The following is a 23078-nucleotide window of genomic DNA, read 5'->3' as shown; positions in this document are numbered from 1 at the left end:
GTGAGCAATACATTTTGTTATAGTATTTGTTAATCTTTGTTAACAGTTGTTAATACAAATACAGATGTTCATTGTTTGTTCATATTAGTTTACAGTGCATGTTAACAAGATCTTAACAAAGTATTAGTAAATGTTGAAATTAACATTAACAAAGATTAAAAATGCTTTATAGGTGCAGTTCAAACTGATGTGGTTAACTAATGCACCTTAAAGTGTTACCAATAAGTTTAAGATAACTAGATGCGTAGTGAGCGATTTCTGTGCAGTTTTTGCTTAACAGTGTTAAAGTTAACTTGATCGAGTATTTGACTCTCGTATATGTATTTTGCATTTGCTCCTTCTTTTTTTGGGTACAGTTCTGAGCTCGCCAGGCGGTGACATCCCTAACGAATTTGCGTCGCTCGTGCATTATCTCGTTCCATATGTATTTTTAATATATGCCCTCGGGCATAAAGTTGAATTGGACTGGAAAAAAAATCTCCTTTGTGCAAATTCCCAACAATGTTAACAAGAGGGAGAGGCGGTTCATTTATTCAAAGGCCAATTTATTCCAGCAGGAATACTGCAGCATAAGAAAATCTGAAATATACATAGAATTTATTAAATTCTGTGGTCCAGCGCGGTTCTGTGTTTTCGTCCTCCGTGCACTGAAGCATCGTATCAATAATGTCTCAACTGTCTCCAGCTTAGCATTGTTTTGCAAGTATCTTGTGAAGAGAAGGAGGGCAGAGCTCAGGGGTGAAAAAGTCAGTCTCTCTCTCTCTCTCTCTCTCTCTCTCTCTCTCTCTCTCTCTCTCTCTCTCTCTCTCTCTCTCTCTCTCTCTCTCTCTCTCTCTCTCTCTCTCTCTCTCTCTCTCTCTCTCTCTCTCTCTCTGGTGAATGCGGCTCGGCCAGTTTGGATCACGTTGTTTCCTTCGGCTATATTGCGCTGATAAACGCGGGGCCACATGAGCCTCAGGTGCCGTATGAGCCGGGACTAGTTAACTACTGGTTAACCCCTTCACTGCGGTCTTCAATCTGGAGGATCATGTTGGTGAGGATCATCAGTAGATCCTGCTACCACTTTATATTATATAGGCCTATGAGTAAATGATCTCCTCTATTAAGTCGTATATTATTTAATCTATGTAAAGTGTGTCACACATGCATGTTTAATTAAGGGCACATTTTTAGGTGTGTTTTTTTTTTAACTGTTTCTCTAACACTGATCTGATCATCAACCTTCAGGTGTTTTGTTTGTTTGTTTGTTTGTTTGTTTGTTTGTTTGTTTGTTTTTTGTATAATGAGTTCTTGATGTATGACAATCGTTGCACTGGAAAAAAAATATGATCAATAAGTTATGTCAACATAAGGTTTTACATTGCTTGAACTCATCAAAATAAGTTAAGCAATTTATCTAAACCTTTTTTATAAGTTATACAATATTCAACATATTTTCTAAGCCATTTTAATGTAATTTAAGTTGAAATGACTTAAACAGCCAAGTTGATTGTATGTAAACAAACAAACAAAAAAGCCACCAAGTTTTTTTGTTTTGTTTTTTAACAGTAAAAAAAGTAGTTTTTTTCCTAAACCAGGTTCAGGTTCATCAATTAACTTGAAACTCAAAAACTGAAATAGTTTCTTTCTGAATTAAAATGAAATACTGATTTGATATAAAAAGCCTTTAACTTTAATGCAAGAATTCTTAATTCTCTACAATGCTTTATGTGCGGCAATGACAAGAGTATAGATATGCAGTGACTTTTTGTTATAAAATACTAAATTAACCGAGATTATAAATGAACTGAAATTATTCAATTAATTTGGGAAATAGCACAAAGTTAAGTTTTATGCATTAATTATCAAGGTCTGGGTAGACATTTTTTTCAAGATTTAAACCCTTAAAAAAGAACTTACAAAAACAACAATAAAAGTATAAAGCTAAAATAATGTAAACCTTAAAACTGACTGGGATAAAACTATGATAGACTTGATTTTGGTTTCTTTTCTTTTGTTTTCTCTTCTTTTCTTTTCTACCTTGGGGACAGAAAAGTTATTCCAGTTAAAGAATCACCCACACTTTACTTTTCTCTCTCTCATTTGTTACAATTATTATTATTACAATTATTATTTAAGTGTGCTACAACTGATTGATTTTGATACAACCATTCATCAACTAATAGATTTAGTGGGGTCAGAGTAATGACTTTATCTTTAGTTTCGGCATGTTTATTGCCTTCTTGTGCCTCGGCTCAAAGCAGGATCGCTTGTTTTCCGATTGGCTGGCTCACGGTGACTTGTGTGTGACGTGTTTGCTCTGTGCTGACGCTCTCTTCCACGGGCTGCAGCGTTTGCACAGTTGTCTTTAATTGCAGAGAGGCACTGCCATTTGCTAATGAACTCAATGCCATGCAAACCTCCGCAGTGCTTAGACTTCAGTACTCGAGGGCTCTTTAGATTATTCCATGCGGCCTGAAGAGGGGTTGAAATAATTGAAATGCTGAATAGTTTCTCTGTTTGCAGTTTCCTCGCTGTTTTGTTCAGGGCCAATTTAAAAACTAAGGGTGTTATTACGAGAGTTGAGGCTATGTTATTGATGAATTGCATAGAGGCCACCCAGAAGTTGTGCTTAATACGTTTTGATTGAAAATGTAGTTTTGCACAATTTCATATAAGCTCAGCTTTCAGTGAATGAGAAGAACACAGGATTGTTTTTGAAACTATGCTGTGAGAGATTCCTTTGGTTGCTGGTTTAACTTAAAAAAATAAGTAACCTAGTTGCCTCACAGATTTTAAGTCAATTGAAATGGAAAAATTGAGTTAATACAATAAAGGAGATTGATTTAATCATCAGAAACTCAAAATATTATGTTATCTGAACTACATAAATGATCTAAGTTGATTTGACAAAATAAAACATGTTGTCATTACAAATCATGAAAATATTTTTTTTTTACAGTGTGTCGAATGTATCACTTGCACTCAAGCAAATATCTTCACACTTTCGGGTGCACAGAATCTGTTTTTATTCACTCTTTTTAAAGAAATGCAGATTATTTGCGTCTTGTGATAGTATAGTTGGTCGACGTTAAAATTATTATGTGATCTAATCATTCTGTTGGAGTAATGCTTTCAACCATTCAACAAGTGACAGAAAGAGCAAACATGACTATTTTACCCTTTGAAAAAGTGGCATTGGAAAATGATAGAAATGTGTTTGATCAATTGAAAATAGAGTTAACTGCTAGCCCTTTTCATATTTATATATACTATTCATAATGTTGCTTCATGCTAAGTGCTATAAAATATATTGTTGGTTTAACTTAAAGAAATGAAGTAACCTGGTTGCCTTAAAACTTTAAGTTTATTGAAATTGAAAAATTGAGTTAATACAAGAGTTTTGAGAAACTCAAAAATATGATGTTATCTGAACCACATAATTCATCTAAGTTGATTTGACAGAAGAAAAAACATTTTTTTTCTTTAGAGTTGTTTCCAAAGTTAAACTTCGCAGTTATTCCATCGTTTTCTCAACTTTTGAGAAACGAAGCTTGAGGATTCCACTCGCCAGTTTTGTAATTAAAGGAGGTGTGTGTGATATAGTGCCATTAAGGGCGACTTTACTGGTTTTGAAACTAGATCTCACCCACAGGCCATTTTAAGAGCGATATTTGGCTTTCTCTGTAGACCAAAAGTCCCTCCTCCCTCTCCATTTTGCCTTGTATAAGATTTGTTAAAGGAGGTGTTTGGGGTATTGGACTGTTCTAGGATTCACCCTCCCTTTTTTTGTTTCCGTGCATGTCATTACCACATCCATTCATTTAAGAAGCCCCGATGCTTTTCTGCGGAGTTGAACCGACGGCCACGTGGTCTGTTATCAACCTTGAGGATCTCAGCCTTATCAACAAGCCAGGGTAAACAAATAAACAAGTGTCCTGAACAGATTTAGTTTCTGGTTGCAATCCACTGGGCAGAGTTCATGTGTGAACCTTGTGCTTCCCAAGTATTTCCCAGCAGAGCTTGAGTATTTTAGTGAGCTTGTTCAAGTGTCTTTGCTAATCTGGTTTGATGAGGCATATAAAACTCTCTCTCTTTCTCTCTCTTTATATCTCTCTCTCTCTCTCAGCCCGTTTTGTTGTGCTATCTAGATAAAGCCAGGAACCAAAAATAGCCTAGTACAATGTGACACTGGTGAGTCTGTGTTAAAAAAAAAAAAAAAAATTGGAGAGAGTGAGTGAGAGAGCAGTCACTGTGGCATGAAATTGTAAACATATACTGTTTATGAGTTTTCTTTCCCCTGTGAAGTCTACAGTAACCTGAAACATTTTTCTTTATTATTATAAATGAATTGGAAGCCCAATATTCTTCGCATGAGCGCGTGTATAATGTGCAGAGAAAGAGAGCTTCCATCTAAGACCCAACACAATGAAAATGCAATGAATTGGAATGCCTCACCGATCATAGCAGAATCAGAATTTCCAGCAAGGAAAATCTTTTCATGGCGAATTAAGTGGTGGAGGAAGAAAACGGTAATGAAAAAAAAAAAAGGAAAGGCACAGATGACAAACGCTTCTCCCTGGGCTACGCACTGCAGCTTTAAGAACTTTAGCTAAAGCTATGCAGAATAGAATGTGGAAAATTGAATTTACTAAACAATTAAGCATTGAATTAATCTACATCCTGCACTGGAGAGAGAGAGAGAGAGAGAGAGAGAGAGAGAATGACACGAGGAGGGAGAGAGAAAACGTGGAGGGGGAAGGGATGAAGCCCCCCCCCCCCCCATCCCAAAAAGAAAAGAAAAGAAAAAAGCACTGAATAAATTGTAGCTAGCTCATTAGAGGGACAGTGAATATATCAAGTGTGTTGTTGTGTGCAGGCACTCATCTCTCCTGTAACCATCTGCATCCACACCGCCTCCACCCTCTGTTCATTCTGGCCCACATATTTACTCGTTCTCCCGCGCGCCTGTGCGCTTTCCTCCGGGTGTCTGCTCCACGGCGGACTGCGCTGGCTTTTTTATATTATTAATTAGCTGTTAGATCTGTGGTGGACGAGATTGTCGGGGCAGTTATAAATAGACTGGAGTGCACCCTGGAGATGTCACTCACCCTCGGCCCGAGACCCTCCCCCATTCCCATGGGGCCGAGCGACAGCCTCCCACAAGCCCCGCTGCTCTTTTGTTCAATTACAGTTAATGCAATAGTTTGCTATTTTCTCCGTTCTAATTATATTTTCAAGTGGGATTTGTTGTGCGTAAAAAACATCCTTTTACGTGTGGGCACTCTAGGGTTCTCGGTCTCCAGGGTGCTGTACCATTCTTTTCCACAAAGCTCTGAATAAACAAGTTCCCTCCATTTTTTTTTCTCTCTCTCTCTCTTTTGCTCTTTCTTTGCAAAGAGTTTTAGAAACTGGCAATTTCAGTTTTAACTGTTTGCTCCCTGGGCATGTGTTCTAGATTACCTCTTACGGCATACTTTTGGTATGCTGCAGAATACACCATTTATTTATTTTTTTGTGACTGTTTCTGGACATTTTTTAAAAATATATCTAGAGCGGCTGGCACTATTTTTCCTCACAAATTATAGGAGACTTGTGGCAAATATATCAAATGCAGTTTGGTTTGTTCCATTTTTTTGTATTATTAATAATTTAATATTCATGAATATACTTTATCTAATCAAAAAAAAATGTGCCAACAGATTAAAAGCAATATTATTAATTAAATGTAAATTAGAATTGAGTAATAATTTATCAAATTAATTCCTTTAAAGTTAACCATTTAAAATGAGTAAAACTTACAACACCAAAAAAAAAAAAAAAAAATTAAGTCACCATTATTGTGATCGGTGTTTGTTTTAAAATTACGGTTTTCTTTTAAATGGTTAACTTTTAAGGAATAATTTGATTAATTATTACTCAATTCTAATTTGTTCAATTTAATTAATAATATTGCTTGTAATCTGTTGCCACAATTATATTGATTAGATAAAGCATATTCATTTTTACATTGGACCAAGAAATTTCTAAGAGTTCAGTAAAAAGTGATCAATATTTACACGTTTAGTTACTTCAGGAGTGTAGCTATAATATCAACAGAGCTAAAACCTCTGCTTGCCCTTTATACATGTATGTTTGTTATGTTTACATTTAGACATAATTTTGAATAATGAAACATTTGGGTGATGCTTTATTTTAAGGTGATATACATGTATTACTATAGTAAAAACAGTCAATTATGAATTATGCGGTAACAATTTACTTAAAGCATTTGTCTGTAATGCATTATAAAAGTATTCATAATGCATCATAATGCATTATTTCTTTTCATAAATAATTGTAACCAATGTTAAAATGCATTATAATATTCACAGATATCTTGTTACATCTGATACTGGTTGTTTGTCAAGTTTTAATGCTTTATTCTTTCTAATGGTGTTTTATGAGACAATTACTCGAGACTACAATGCATTATACGTTTCATTACAAAGCATAATTAATGCATTAAGATACTTTTATAATGGATTATGCATAAAAGCTTTAAGTGTTACCACTTATGCATAATTACATAGTAACCCAAACTCTAATCCGAACCATATAGTAAGTATATGTAGTTAATTAATACCACTTTTTTTTTGGCACGGCTATGTTTGTGCATCCGTGTAGTAATCTGCGAGGGCAAAACTCTTCAGATTTCCACAGAAATTAAAAGTTCAAAAGTCATTCCAATTTAATATTTTGTCTATTTTGATTATACTTTCAGCTTTCAGTAAGAATACGCCATTCTTAAAGGAGTAGTTCACTTTAAAAAAAAAAAAAAAAAAAAACTTTTGCTGATAATTTACTCACCCCCATGTCATTAAAGTTGTCCATGTCTTTCTTTCTTCAGTTGAAAAGAAATTAAGTTTTTTTGATGAAAACTTTTCAGGATTTTTCTCCATATAATGGACTTCAATGAGAACCAAACGGTTCAAGGTCCAAATGAGAGTTTCAGTGCAGCTTCAAAGGGCTTTAAACGACACCAGACGATGAATAAGGGTCTTATCTAGCGAAACGATCAGTCATTTCAAAAATAAACAAAACATTTAAAGTTTTATAAGCACAAATCCTCGCCTTGCTCACTTCTGTGATGCACGTTCATGACTCCTGTTCATCAAAATGAACGAATCTTTTTTTGAGTCATTTCGTTCATTGAATTAACCAAATGACTCAAAAAGATTCGTTCATCATTCAAGCGTTTGGTGCCCATTGAAGTCCATTATATGGAGAAAAACCTTAATTTATTTTCGACTGAAGAAAGAAAGACATGGACATCTTGGATAACATGGGGGCGAGTAAATTATCAGCAATTTGTTTTTTTAAAGTGAACTACTCCTTTAACTATGTTTAGAACATTATTTCATGTTTAAATCCCTAGAACTGAATATTCACCTCAAAATTGGCCTAAAAAGATTTCCCGGGCCTGCTATTGAGCATTATCAACTCTGATGCTCATATTTTCCTCCCACACTAATGTTACTTTTGTGGAGGCACCCTGTGATAAGAGGCAACATCTGTTTTGTTCTATAGTACAAGTAGGCCCTGCATGGGGCTGAGTGTGTGCAGGCCTCGGATCGCCATTGTGCCGTCCACTTCTCTTTATCCCCATGTCTGCTCCATTTGCCACATACCATCCGCCCAACAGCTGACACTTTCTCTCTATTATACACCTAAGCTTAATTGTCAATAGGATTTCTATCTTTTTTTTTTCCTCATCCTCTTCCCAACTTCAAGGAGAATGGCTCTTATTTGATTTGATTTTGATTCGCTAGGCCAGCGACAAGCAAACAGCCTCACACACACACATATACCCTCCCTCGCATTGGGATATAAGAGATGAGTGACTGGCTCTTGTCGTATTCAGAGTTAGCCAGTTCATGTGTATGGACAGGCATACACATCTTAGCTGCTAGTGCTAATTCTTCATTCATTGGTTTCTGGATCATGGATATTCAGTCTTGGGTAACACAACTTTTTTTAACTTACAATTTAGATGTGTTAATTAAAATAGTGCTGTATTTTTATAGTATTTCTTTTAGAGTACCTGCCTTCTGTTTTGCTACATTCTCTTGGTTTTGTGTGAGTCGAAGGAAGCCAGTGACTGGGTTTGGTCCAAAAGTCTTGTAAGCTTTGCTGATTGAAGAAGTGCTGTGTGAGGTTGTAGGTACTGATATAAGAGGATGAAAAACAACAAAATGAGGAGCATCTGATAACATGGGATTGTAGCATGATCTGATGCCTGATTGTGCGCCTTACTCTCTCTCTCTCTCTCTCTCCCTCTCCGCACAGACCTCATGGAACAGAGACCATGATGATACAGCTTCTACACGCTCCGGGGGCACACCGGGACCATCCAGCGGAGGACACACATCGCACAGCGGGGACAACAGTAGCGAACAAGGTAAAGTTCTGAGACATCCTTTTTATGCATATGTAAGGGGACATGTACGATCACCCCACCATTATCATAGAACAAGCCTCTGTGAATTATACTGCATGTTCAACAACTACTTACCAATGAAATAAATCAAAGGACGAGAGGAAGTAGCAGAATTGGGTAGAAAATATGCGACAGCGATCCCTTGTGTAGTTTGCACAATACTTGACTGTACCGTGATTGACCAATCAGAGTCAAGTATTCCAGAGAGCAGTGTAAAAAGTATGTTTCTATGAAAGTGTCAGTATTTGACTATGCAAATGTGTCCAGCTTAACATCTTAAGCCAATCTTGTGTACGTAGAGAGCAGGAGAGAGTTAAAGCAGATGTTTAGGCCGGTGATGTGGCGTAGGTCCATCAGCTGGTTGTGATAAGACTGCATTAATGAACCTTCCTCTGGGCCCATCTGGACAGGGGGTCTGAAGAAAGACGCTGGTGATGACAGTCTAACAAAAGAGATTTTACTCTGATGAAGCTTTATATGTCCTGTTATACTCCAGCCCAAGAGTTTTTCGATTTTTCAAAGAGAAACGATAAATTCTCAAAAAGGATTTCCCTCTCAGAGGACTGAAAGCCAGCTTCATGCCATGCCTGTGAGATTCTAACTGCAAACAGAGTCATCAGATGTTCGGCATGGTGATTGGTTAGTTGTGTGGTTTCGCCAATGAGAACTGGCGTGGGAGGTGCCGAATGGAGGAGTGGAGGAGGGTTTCAAACAAACTGTAGGCAAAAAGCAACTTCATTTATTATTGAAAGGGATGTCAAGGCAGCAGTTTGAGGGCTGCACAGCCAGCAGGCAAAGCAGGATGAGAGCAGAAAGGACCACATTATGTTCCAGATGACTGAGCAACGATTTATTTACCAGCGCCGGTTTTCCCCCTCCACAGAGAGGGAGAGCAATGAGAGAGAGAGGCCGGCCCAGCCGAGTTGGTCAGATGGCCGATGACTAATGGCCGGTTGCTCGCAACACACTCTGATTGGACGCCTTAATGAGCACATTTTGTGCCGAGTTTGGGCTCCTGCCTACGGTGACCTCTGCTCTTTATTGACCAAAGTGACACGTCATTTTTCACATACTTCCAATTATCGTCAGGCTTTTAATGTCCACCCCCCTCCTGAGTCCCCTCATGTTCCCTCACCCCAGTGTTTTGGATGAGTGTTTGTTGTGTCGTGCGCTAGGTCCGCTGTGAGGCTGAGCTATGAACCTGGATGTGTGCTGAGTTTGACCCAAGCACTTTAGCCCCTTCGGCCTTATTCACGCCGGTGGAGGTTTAGCAGAAGTATTATGTTAATATGGGTTAATTGTTGATTGTGTAAAGCAGCGATGCTATCCGCATTAGCATGTTCTGTAAGGAGTGACTTCATAATCCCAATAAGACCATTGCTGTTAGCCAAGAAACTCATGCCAATATGTCCCCAACTGGCCCCTCTCTCGGTCTCAGACTTTCTTCTGAGATTGTTTCTTTCCATGTGCTTACACTTATAATTATCTTTAACAAGTTATCTCCCTTATAAACATCTACAAGAAAGAGTCTTGTTGCCACTGCGTATTCCCTGCATCTTTGAAATAATGCATCATAACAAACAGTCATAAACCTTCCAACTGCAAAGGAACATTGTACCCACATGCACAACATAGTACATCTGTAACCCATCAACATAGAGATTGGCACCATAGCTGATGGTTCTAGTGGTTGCCGTCCACACAATGTTTTCCATACCGCACCTAAATAGCATCTTAGTACGACCGAGGACAGCATTTTCCTTGTTCATGATTCTGTGCGAGGGGAGAATAAAGCCCGCTCCTCCCTCAATGCACTCACTGAAACTTTCTTAGCGGAGTCCAGCCCATCTCTAATTAGACCCCATATATATTAGCGTAGCGTGCTCGCTTGCACCAGCCTTTGTTTAACAGCCGTCCTCTCGGGGGACATCTTCTAGAATTGTATCTTGAAGCCATTTCTTCTGAGCATCCATCCTCAGAGGGTAAAAAGAAAACAAATCGTTATTATGGACTGTCGAGTATTGCTCACTCTGGACTCTTGGCAAGACCAGCGCCCACCCAGATTAAAAGAGACACCCTTGGGCTGCAGTGGGAACGAAGGCGATGTGAACCCCTACCAAAAAAGGGAAGGGCGCGTGGAAAATGACATGCTCTCACATACGCAGAGATCACGCTGAGTGTTTTGAAAGGCTTTGGGTTTCTCTGCCTCATCAAAGGGTCTGGGAACAAGGTGATGACTACAGGAGTCAGATATGTATCAGCAATTACCAGGACCCATTTGCGAAAGGCCCCTTGTGTGCCAAGTCAAATAGTTCCTGTGAGGCTCTTGTTATTGTCTGCATAAATTTACATGCGGACTCCAAAACTGTACTGTGGGAGCCAGTCAGAGCTACTCAAAGCGAGTTATGAAGTTCATTTACTTGACCAAACTCGACTGGAATGCCTATTGACGAATGCGACCATTCAGGTGTGGTGTAAACAGGTCAATTTACTGTTAAAACCCACTGAAACGGCGTGAGATGTGTGAAAACTGTGGAATGTGCTTGTAAAAAAAAATATACAGGTCAGTGAACAGTACTGTAAATGTTACGCGGACTCGTTGGATTCTACCTACTTGTGCCGAGAAAAGCCGCAGCTAAACTTCATGCATCAAACTAATCATTACTTTGCTAGATTGATTGTGGTGAGTGCTGTTGTCATCATTGACTTAATGGTCAGTTTGCTACCAGCCTGTGTGAAGGTCAGTCTGAGCGAGAGCTCTCATTGGCTCCTGGCCACCATCTCTGCGATGCGATTGGCTTACATCTGAGACTGACCAGCAGACATGGCCTCTGACAGGATGCCAGCGAACCTCCGAGGCTGGACCCGCCCTCCGAGCCCCCGCCTCACGTGTTTGTCAAAGTCACCCGTTAATTGCAACGATTGTCCAGCAGACTGGAAGAACCCTGCCCCTTTCTCTCTCGCTCTTTCTTTCGGTCTCTGAGTGCCGCCTGCATGCCTTTGCATTTCTCGTGTGCTATTTTCAGTGCTCTCCTCAATTGCTGAGTGCACTACAACGCTGATCACTTTCCTTTTGGATTTTACAGCAGGGTCCTGGCTTTGTTTATCTCAGTCACTTTGAGCTGTTAGGCGGACGCCTCTCCATTCGCTCGCTGTCTGGATGCCCTTGCTCTTTGACTTTGTTTTCTTGCTTTAATCGTGCCTGGTGTGTGCTTCAAAGAGCGATAGGAGCTCTATGTTGTCATTCAGGTGTAGTCAGTCAGTGGTTGTTCCTGCCTCACTAGATTCTCCTCTGTGCATGCAAAAGGGCTGCACTCAGGAGGGGGAGGCTGAACGCTCTATGCTCTCTCCGTGTATCAGTGGCAGCACGTTGGTGGGGTAATCTGGTTAAATCAGAGGCATAATGGCTGATAAAAGGTGTGCGGTTTTTATAGTGCAGGGATCTAAGAACCGGCACCGGGCGGCCCGAGCAGCCCCTGCTGTTTTTCTCTCTCATTCACATCACACATCACATCATGCACACCCACAGAAGGAGCAGAGAAGAAAGACGGAGCATAGAGAAAGCAAGGGATCACAGGGAAAAGAGTTAGGTACCAATTCCAAGTAAGTGCAGTTTGGGAATGCTCATGCTTGACAAGAAGTACAAAATTTTTATTTCACACAATGCATCGTGTTCTCTCTTCCGAGCCCCTTTGCACGATGCGCTTGTGAATTTCGCATATACAACAAAGTCAAGGAGATGCAAGCCGGTGTCAGCGAGGGCCACGAATGGAGCTGTCCTCTGGGAAGGATAGCTTGTGGAACCACTGTCGTGTTTATGACCCCACTGAATCTCAGTCGTGATGGCACAACCAACAATCCACCGCTTGTTTCTCCGAAAACGATCAGCACCAATGGCTTTATGGCCCCACTCCTGATAAGACTGTATGTACGCACAGCAGTCCCATGGTGAAAAAAGGGGAAACGCCACTGGTTCCCACACCAAGGGACAGTTTGCCTTTAGGATTAGGGTGATGTCCTCTGTCATGTGGGAAAAAGGAGAGTGAAAAGTGAGAAAGTGCAAGCAAACAACCCCCTCCTTTTCCTCATATATCAGCTGTTTCTTCTGCTTTCCTAATCATTGCCTTTAACTAGCTTTCATAGTCTGATTGAGCACCTTGTCTCTGGGCAGATAATACTCATAAAGCTGGTATATAAAGTGTCACTGTTGTGTTTGCTCTTCTGTTTGCTCTGGGATTTAACTACTGCTGAAGTACTTCTCTTATCCCCCCACCCATGACCATGTGAACTCTTGGAGATGAATGGCTAAAGCGCTACTGACATCTTTTTCATCCTCTATCTATTGTTCTTTCTCCGAGCTTTTGGTTCAATGTGGTTTTAAAGACTCTCGTCATCCTCTTAATTATTTTCGTGCCTAGTGGTACCAAACAAAATTGAAATCGTTTAAGCAACCCAACATCGTCTCAACCACGGGTGTGGGGCGGGACTACTTGTTTATTCGAGATATTGGAAGAAAGGGAAGCATTTGAAAGCCATCGCTATTTTTGCAATTCTCTCTGGTACCACTAGTAGTGCAGACACTTGGCCTTTAAGGGTGTTTTGCCCTAGGGAGAAGGAGTTTCGGGTTGGAGTCATTTGCTATGTGATGTTCAGTTTAAGTGGGAAGCAGACGTAAATTTAGATCAAATGCTATAATTGTGGTGTGTTAATGATGTAGACACTTTTCATCTGTCTCCATGTGCACAGGAAGTCCTCTTTTTCTTGCCAAAACCAGATTTTTGGTGTTTGCTGAATATTCCCTTCACATCCACTCACTGTCATTATCGCTCATCTGCTTGTGCATTCTCAAAACTTGAAATTGAAAATTTCAGGTCAGCAACAGATCAACTGTTGAATGCTTGGTCAGAATACTAACAATTGATTACTGAAATGGATTTCTTTCTCGGATTTCCGCTTCATTCACAGTTGATTCGTCAGATGTAGGGTCACTGTTGAGAGGGGTCGTGGATTTTTTTTTTTTTTTTTTTGCACAATTTCTGTTCCTTTTCCTGATCTGCTCCTAATGACTGGGAAACCCCATGGCTCCATTCAAAAAATCCCCACGCCGTGCCCCGTCATCTGATCTGTGCTGTAGAGGTTCATGTGAATTTGGCAAATCAGCGCAGCTCATCACTGACGTGTCACAATGCATTAGGTCTGTTTTAGAAGACCTGAGTGAACATTACTCAGCACGGCCCGGGAGGAGAGTGTCTATCAGATACGCTGTATCCTAGTTTTTGGGAAAGAGCTGATATCGCCCAATGAGATATGCTATCACCGTTTGGTTCGCCTGATAAGGAGGGCAGGAAGGCCGGAGCAGGGAGGCAAAAAGGAAGGGAGGGATGGAGGGGAACGTTGGGAAGAGAGTTTGAGGAACAGTGAGTGACAGTAAACAAACAGGCTTTGTCCATTAATCAGATGCTCTTGTGTGGCTGTGCCACATGCACTCATCTTAGTTTATTTAGGCTTTTGATAAAGAGATTAGCAATCTCTTTTCGGGTTATCCTCTGCCAAAAAGACGTCTCTTGTTGACGATGCTCTTCACAATATCCCCACTGACCTGTGGGAGCTATTCCAGTCAACCACGATGAGCGCCTGATATATTGTTTCCGAATAAAATTAGATTAAAAATATAAATCTTTTTGCATCCATTGCAGGAAAAAACATTATCCCAGCAGGATAATCCTCCCGTGATCTGTAGGGATGTACATTCTTTCTCTAAGCAGGAGGCCAGTCTTTTTATTAGCGGTATCACAGTGGGTTTGAGTCCTGCTTAAAGCCACAAACAGTATTGTGCTAATTTTAGCCTCCAAAGAGGATGAGGATGAGTAGCCTGCTGCTAGTTTGCCATATGCTGCCCTACCGATAATACTGCATGAGGAATATTTTCCTGCCGACTGTGCGTGTGAGGTCCTGGGACTGTTACAGAGACTCGTGAGCTGTCCAGAAGAGATATGACGAGGTGATGCTTGGTAGCGGGTCAAAATGTTCTCTCCGATAGACCAAACTGTACTCTCTGATTGTCGGTTTTCATATTCATGCCTTTTTGGCATGTCCATTGCTGTTTTCCTTGACATGTTAATTTACCCAATGCATTTCCCACCACTTGACACCAAATAATTCAATTTTGATGCGTCAGAACTTCAATCGCAAAGACGCATTAATGCGTGAAGCCCAACAAAGAACGAAGGAATTCACCAAGCCTTTTTGGAGACACCCCAGAAAGTCAATTTCATGCGAGCAAACACCACCAAAGCTCCATATTTGGGGAATTTGGCTTCCCTTGCACTGTGTGCTAAAGCTATTTGACCTTTGTATTTGTCACCAGAGACTTCTCACAGAGAGGGATTATTTGCTGGGGTGCTGGAGTTTTGGAGTGGCGGTGGACCAAGGTGTGTGCAGATGGAGGCCGGTGCAAAAAGCACCAGGGGGAGGGCTGTGTTAACAACGGGCCGAAAGCTTGACCCGGGACTGACCCTTACTAAACAATCCTCTCCCAGAGCCTAGCCCTGGTCTTTTGACATGGATACCTGCTGAAGGGATTTAGGGGTAAAGATAAAGACCTCCTCGAGCGTTTCTTTTTTTAAGATTTAAGGAGTGAAAGAGAGATAACAAACAAACAAAAGTTGTATGCTTTTAGAGGGGTGTGTATGTGTATGGAGAGAGGGTGTGTTTGCTTAATGTGTGCTTGAGAGAGAGTGAATGCATGTGTGTGCGCTTTTTTTTTTTTTTTTTTTTTTGGGCAAGCCGTAACCCGATCACCAGCAATGCCCTGGGAGCCCGATTGAGTCAAAGAATGGCAGGAACCAGAAAGATTCCCAGCTTGATAACCTAAAAAAAATGTCCCAAAAAATTCCTCAGATCTGTCCCTGCTCTTTGTGAATATATGTGTAAGTGTGTGCGTGTTTGTGGTCTCAACAGAGGACTGCACAGCCGAGCTGTAATGGTATCGCCCACGTCCAGCCGCCCCTGATCTGTTGCTGTCAGGAAGCAGACGTTCAGCCCAGCTCTGTTTCCGTCACTTCCAGCCCTGAGCCTTATCTCCCTAGTTCACCATAAGCTGATAGAACTACAATTCCTCCACATTCCCTCTGCTCCACTTCCTGTCTGACAGGGGTGAATTTGAGGCCTTCGTTAGACTGCAGTAAATTCAGGCGTTACGGATCTGTCACTTTGAATGAAGGACAGCATATTATAGAAATGAATGTTACAGTTTTTTGACTTAATTTTTCTTATGCCTTTATTTTTAATCATTTTCACAACCTATGGTCAAGGTTTGGCTATCTCCATTGAGCTGCTTAACATTTTTGTGGAATCAGTGACACTATTCAAACATTTTGTGGCAATATTAAAAAAAGAGAGAAATTTGTACATTTTTATTCTTGAACGATACATTAAATTGATCAAAATTTAGAAAATATTAAAAAAAAATCATATTTAATAAACGTTTCAATAAACTTAATTCAGTTTAATAAATGCTTCATTCAAATGACCCTTAAAAAAGTATCACCATTTCCCAAAATAATTTTTAACATTGATAATAATAAAAATAACAGTAATAATAAGAAATGTTTTTTAAATCAGCATATTTGAATGATTTCTGAAGGATCATATGAATAAATTGCATTTGAAAATATATTAAAATAGAACACACTTTTAATTTATAATAATAATATGTTGCAAGATTACTGTTTTTACTGTGTTTTTGATCAAATAAATGCAGCCTTAGAGACTAAAAGAGACGTATTTCAAAAACATAAACAAATTTTTATATATATATATATATATATATAATAGGGCTGTCAAAGTATTAATTGCAATTAATCGCATCACATCCAAAATAAAAGTTTGTGTTTACATAATACATGTGGGTACACTGTGTATAATTATTTTATATATATAAATACACACACATGCTTGTATATATTTAAGAAATATTTTCATGTATAGATTTAAATATAATTTATATTTATATTTTATATATAAATAATATTTTTTTCCTAATTTTACAAGCATATGTGTGTGTGTATATATATATATATATATATATATATATATATATATATATATATATATATATATATATATATCTTTTGAAACTAAATGACTGCACTAGATCACTGAGGTCATCTCAACAAAGATTGTTGATGGTTCCAAGATCAAGGCTGAAGACGAGAGGTGACCGTGCTTTTTCTGTTTTTGGTCCAAAACTATGGAATAATCTTCCTGTATCTTTAAGATTAATATCCACTGAGTCTGTTTTTAAATCTAAGTTAAAAACCTACCTGTTTTCACTGGCCTACAAGTGTCCTTGATTTAATGTTGAATGGTCAAATTGGTGGTTTCGATGTAAACACCCCCCCCCCCCCCCCTTTTCTCATTAGTTTTGCGGTCGGTCTTGTTTTTTTTTTTTTTTTTTGTACGATATTTTATTTCTTCTGTACAGCACAATGTTCAACTACTGTTGTTTTTATTGTGCTTTATAAATAAAAGTTGATTGATTGAAGTTGATTGATATATATATATATATATATATATATATATATACAAAATAATTATACACAGTGCACCCACATATAATATGTAAACACAAACTTTTATTTTGGATGCGATTAATCGTTTGAGTATTAATCCCTAATATATATTAGCCAATCTGTTTTCAGCATTATTAATCCCTATGAAAATCTATATCTATGCAGATGGAATTGAGATGAATGAGAGTGCTAGCCTTTAACTTTCTCCAGTATATATAGAGTTTTTAGGTGAAACGGGGCTCCTCTGCAGTATGTGAAGACACAATGGATCTGAATGAAGAGCAGCTTATCATTGATAGAAAAGCTATTTGATGTTACATTTCTCACCACCATCTTTTCAGTAATAATAACAGTGCCCGGGTTTTCTTCATAAGCAGGGATCATTGTGTAATTCTGCCATACAATTCACTCTCCATGTTAACAAACGCAGGGGAGACCAAGCAGGCTATTATTAGAAGTGAAATACCCTCACATTATCTACTGTACTACAGCCCAATGGATGGCGATACGCTGTAGTTGGGGAAAATCCCTGTGCATTAGAGCACTTATCTCAGCCTGTGTCATTTAGATAGCTGCCATGTGGAAAATTATCTGCCAGAAGCCAATAATGAAGACCGACGCAGTTAACCACACGTCTCTGGTTGCGTTTCGCTCATTACTAACATATACCAAAAAAACACAAAAAAAAAAACACAAAGGAACAATACAAAACCGTTTGTCTCCAGGCCTCTGTCTGTTGCAGATATTGAAAAGTCACTGCTCTCAATTGAGTCACGTCTTTATTTGGCTGTGATTGTGCATTGTTTTAGGTTCACCTAGAGTAGATGATGAGAGGTTTAAAAGCGCTCAGATGAGTTGAATTCCAGGCAGATTGCCGCAGTAGTGCTGTTGTTGCGACCAGCGAAGGCTCTTTGCTTTTGTTGCGACTTGCGAGCCATGTTCCTTTTTTTAAAAAACACTTTCCTCTCAGCCATCCGGTCTGCCTGGATATCGAACAAAGCTGGCCCTGGAGAAGGTGTCAAAAGCTGTCTGAGAGAGAGCGAGAGAGAGAGAGAGAGAGTAGAGCATGTATACTCTTTGTGAGTGTGTGTGTGAGTGTGTGTGTGTTGCCTCGGTGGAATCAGAGGACTCTTAAAGTGTTCCCGTTTGAACCTCACCAGCCTGCCTTTTCTGCCCGCCTTATATCTTCAGATTAAAAAAAAAATTACAAAGGAGAAAAATCAATAGTTACACAGTAAAAGTGCTCGACATGAAAGGGTAAACTCAGGGCCCTACACTTTCATTTGACCGTTTTCCCCCCTCGACACACAGACCGGAGGAAGAATGAAAAGAGGAGGAGGGGAAGGAAAGGGAGAGAGTGAGAGAGACCTCAGTTTAATGCTGTGTTTTTGCCCCTGGGCCTCAGTACGCTTTCCAATGTGTCGGGGGCTTCAGTGGAAGTGACCCCTACACAGACACGGACGAAAAAGAGACGTAACATTTGCAATGACATTTTTGCCATCACCTGTGGGTATGTCAGCGGCCTGATCCCGGAGACCTGGGAATATGCATGAGGAGCTCTCAGCTAGGGCTCACGCGGGCGCCTCCGTTTAATTAGAGGCATTATAACACTGAATATGAGGCACATTATGCATTACCCTCTCTCTGTCGGCCCCGCTGCGAGGCGATGACAGAGACGCACGAGGTATGGCTGAAAGACTTGTAATTACACTCTCCCCCCCCCCCCCCCCTCAATTTATGAATCTGTCAGTGTCATCATATGTGTTTTGAGATGCCATTATTTAAGATGCCTGCAGTCATTATTTACTGTCATATAGATGTCATTAATTACAGATTGTAATTATGACTCTTTGAAGATTAGTATTTACAGTGCTTCGTTATTGTAAATAACAAAAAAGTATTAATACACACACTCATGCCCAAACATAGTCAACGTAACTAAAGATCTGCCACATCGCCGCCATGTCGCATCTCATTAAACCCTCTTTTTTCCTTTTTGTGTATTCTTCCAAGTCAGAAACTAGAGGAGCCAAGGCCATTTTGGTGGAAGAGCAAGTGATTGCAGTCAGCAGACCGCTACTAATGTTTGCATGTATTTTAGGAACAGAAAATGTATGGTGGGGCAAGCGTGCACGGCAAGCTCCCTGCTAATCTGAGTGTCTCTTGTTGGGAATCATACCGCAGGAATTCCTGCATGTTCGGAATATTTTGGAGGTGGGAGGCGCTTGTGACCCATGCAAAGGGAACCCCCACTGCCCGGTCCATTCTAACCATGTGAATGGCCTGAATACAATGAACCCGGCTTTATCTTTTCTTCCCCGACCCTCCCCTCTTCCCATTTGCCCACTCTCTTTATATGCGACTCTGTGTGTGTGTGTGTGTTAGAAGGAAGAGTGTGTGAACGTGTGTGAATGTGTGCAGAGTGAAAAGAAGGCGGATGGCTGGCCCTCAAGGCTAAGGTTTTGCAGGAGCGGGAAAGCCGTGGTACAGTCATATGAGAGTGTGTTTGAATGTTAAGGGAGAGCGAGAGAGCTGCACAGGTCACCTGACTCCCTCCGCAGGGAGAGGCCAGAGGTGCTCTAGAAATCATCCATGGACCAAATGTGGTGTAAAGCAAAAGCCGGTCTGTTTCCACAGCTTGGCCCCATCCATCAGACCATGGCCAATAAAATGTAGTCAAAACACTTCTTAAAATTGGGCAAGAAGCTATACAGCATGAGCAATGACAGCATGACTTATTCAAATGTTGAAAATATTAATATTAAACCTTGATGAAAAACCCCAATGGCCTTCTTGTGGGTGACATGTCTACATTTTAAACATAAATAACATTTTACTAATAACTGAGCTTTATTGCTTACACTCTAAAAAATGCTGGGTTATTTTAACCCAATTTTGGGTCAAATATGGATAGGGTTGGGTATCGTTTGAATTTGAACGATTCTGATTCCGATTCCTTGTTTCGATTCTGGTTCCTAACGATTCTCGATTCCGATTCTTTTAAGAGGCAGGGTCAAAAAAGTTTAGCTAACCTTGCTAACCAACGGTCTTTCTGAAGGAAATAATCCTTTCTGAAGGAAATACTCCTTCTGTCACAAATACTCCTTTTGTCACAAATTTTGCATTTTGCAGAGATTTCGTTATTTTTAGAAAAGTGAAGCCACACTTTGGACCGCCGACGTAAGCTACTCATGTTCGACTCGCGCGGTTATGCCAAAACTTACGCTTCTTCTTTGGTGTTGTTCAGCGGTTTCTTCTTCCACTCGGCGGACTGTGAATATCGAAACTAAGAATTGAAATTTGAACTTTTGAACGATTCCGGGAAAAATGAAAAGTTAGTCCCAGTTCCAATCGATACTCGATTCTCGATACCCAACCCTAAATATGGACAAACCCAATTTATAAAAAAATTAAATTTATAAATAACATTTTTTTAATCCAACAATTGGGTTTGTCCATATTTGACCAAAAAATTGGGTTAAAACAACCCAGCATTTTTTAGAGTGTAGATAAACAGTTAGCCCCACCCCCAAACTCACACCATTGGTTGATCCAATGCTATTATCATGTCAGAAAATCACAGATATTACACACTGAACCTTTAAATTAGCTTTACCAGAACCACCAGTTCTGTTCTCTGGACAGAGACCTAACCAAACCAACGACTAACCAGCCTGAGGTGGTAGATCTCCATCTCCAAAAAAAAATGTAGCATGCAAATGAACGCTTGACATTGTGCTTAATGGATTGGAAGTGCCACTCTGCTAATTTGTAAAGCAGCAGAAAAATGGCTGACACTTTGGAGTTGTGTACGCACACTGCAAGGGGAACAGGTAGTGCCCTTTTTGAGCAATCGGATCATAACAGATTAGCCCACATCTCTCTGATAATGTCAGAAAGCGCCTTTAGTAAGTTAGAGAGAGTGGTGGAGATAGAGAGAGAGAGAGAGAGAGAGAGAGACATGGCTGAAGAGATCGAGAGAGCAGGAGACAGGTATCAAGATGGAGCAGATGAGCCAATCAGAAGAGCTGGCTGACAAAGGCATGTTGGGAAGCTAACCTGATTTTAGCAGCAGCCAGGCATCCAGAGCGTCACATGCTGATCTCATGCACGGATGTGTGTGTGTGTGTGTGTACGAGGGGGTCATAAAAAATTCTCTCCCTGGTTAGCCGCGGGGCATCCTCCTCAGCCTCTGGCCTGCTCCAGTCACTGGCCTGCTCTCTAATTGCTGCATAGACTCCACCACACATGGCCAGATGAGATGACATTTTCTTCTCTGTCAGTGGCGGACCGGACCGCGCGTTCCCCCCTCCCTGCAGTAGTTGCTAAGACGCTGTCATAACCCATTAGCAGTTGGCCAAAGTTCGCCCGTGGCATTTCCTCATGGCATCAGCGAAAAGGCGCATAAATCTGCCAGTGGAGCCTGCTGCTGGACTAATGAGGCTGTGAGCTTGTTTATGGACTAGCATCATTTTTATGATTATTTCCACCTTTTCAGTCTCGCCGCCATCATTCGTCTTTATTTGGCGCGGGTAGAGCGCCGAAGCTCGGCAACGGCCTGACATTTTGCGTAGAGACACTGCCGCATGCCCGAGCCGACGCACCGGTGCTAAAATAGATGCGAAACTAGCCGTAGTCGAATAAGGTGAGCCAGTATAGAGGGAATGCATTGACGTCACTTTCCCGCCGGAACAACCCCCCCTCAGCCTGACTGAGTGGCGAAAGATCTGCTGCGTGACTGGATTTAATAACTGCGAAAATGCGACTAAAACGAACAATTTTATCAATTTAAACTAAATGTTGGACTCAATATAGTGTTCCTTACGACTTACTAAAGATCCAGTGATCCATGGATATTGACATGCAGCCGGGAATCGTGTTGCCTGACGTTTATGTTTGCCTGATTTCGACACCGGGGAAATAAAAGCAATATAGACCTAAACATAAAGCAAATTTGCTTGTGAACGCTTTATATAAATACAATATAGGTAGGTCTAAATCAGGGTGATCACTTATATCAGTGTTATACGTAGACTATATCATCATATCGTCCAGGCCAAAAACTTTATAGTGTGTTTTTTTTTTTTTTGGTCAGTGTTTATTAAAAAAACATCCAATAATATGCAATGATGAGTTGTTAATATATAAAGCAATACAAAATATATAGGTATGGTTTTACAGCTAAATTCAGCATATTGACACAAAATGATAACTGCAAATCCACCTTTCACTGACTGGAGTCCAGTTGCTCCTCTTTCTATAGCAGTCTGTAAAAATATACCTCTGATTTGTTGTCAAATCTAGTTGTACAATCAATCGCAAAGCTCTTTCCCACTTTATATGTGTCGTGTTTGTTTTTGGCGCTGAAAACAAATACAGCCGCTCAGTCTTTTTGCGTCTCACTGTGAGGAACTGCAGGCACTGCTGGCCGACGGTGACGTCACGCGCATACCCTCTATTAAATTGCACTGAACATGAAAATAACAATAAAATTGACAGCTATAAGTATGTTTACCCCTCAGGTGCTCGTTTCGGAGTCACACTTGTTATCTTCCTGGTCAAAAGTGACCGGACACCTAAAAATTAAATTCCCTCCATCCCAGTAAAACCAATTTTTTTTTTTTGTTCTATAATATTTATTCTTTGTAATTTAGTATTTTGAGATAATTTGATTGAATTATTAATATTCATGCAATATTTTGCCATGGAAAAAAAAAATATTTTTCTGTATATATATATTTTTTTTTTCAAAAAATTATTAATGCAGTATTTTAGTTTAATATAGAGTCTAGGCCTTCAGAAAAAAATATATATATATTTTTGAAGAAAATTAGCACCATCTGGTTACAGTATAGAGAAAAAGCGTAGAATCATGGTGTAACCAATAGATGACATGTGTTCTCTATGGAGAAGCATGTGAATTCCCCAGATGTTTATGAACACTTTTTTTTTTTTTTTTTTTTTTGGTGGATTTGAATATATATTTGAAACAATCTCAAAAACGATTTTTGTATTAAAAAATGTAAAAAAAAAAAAAAAAAATAATA

The 23078-nt window shown here is 39.8% G+C and overlaps 1 protein-coding gene across 2 annotated transcripts in view; it reads left to right on the top strand.

Moving 5' to 3' along the window:
* Positions 1 to 23078, top strand: part of meis1b (Meis homeobox 1 b) — a 68549-nt gene that overhangs the window by 6778 nt on the left and 38693 nt on the right. For both annotated transcript variants that reach the window (XM_039690364.2, XM_039690365.2), the window contains exon 7: positions 8308 to 8419. In XM_039690364.2, coding sequence (XP_039546298.1) covers positions 8308 to 8419 — 112 coding nt within the window. The remainder of the gene's footprint in view (positions 1 to 8307; positions 8420 to 23078) is intronic.

The sequence above is a fragment of the Pimephales promelas genome, chromosome 11, assembly GCF_988280905.1.
Source record: "Pimephales promelas chromosome 11, fPimPro1.hap1.1, whole genome shotgun sequence".
Lineage (NCBI taxonomy): Eukaryota > Metazoa > Chordata > Actinopteri > Cypriniformes > Leuciscidae > Pimephales > Pimephales promelas.
This window is presented reverse-complemented; position numbering and strand designations above follow the sequence as displayed.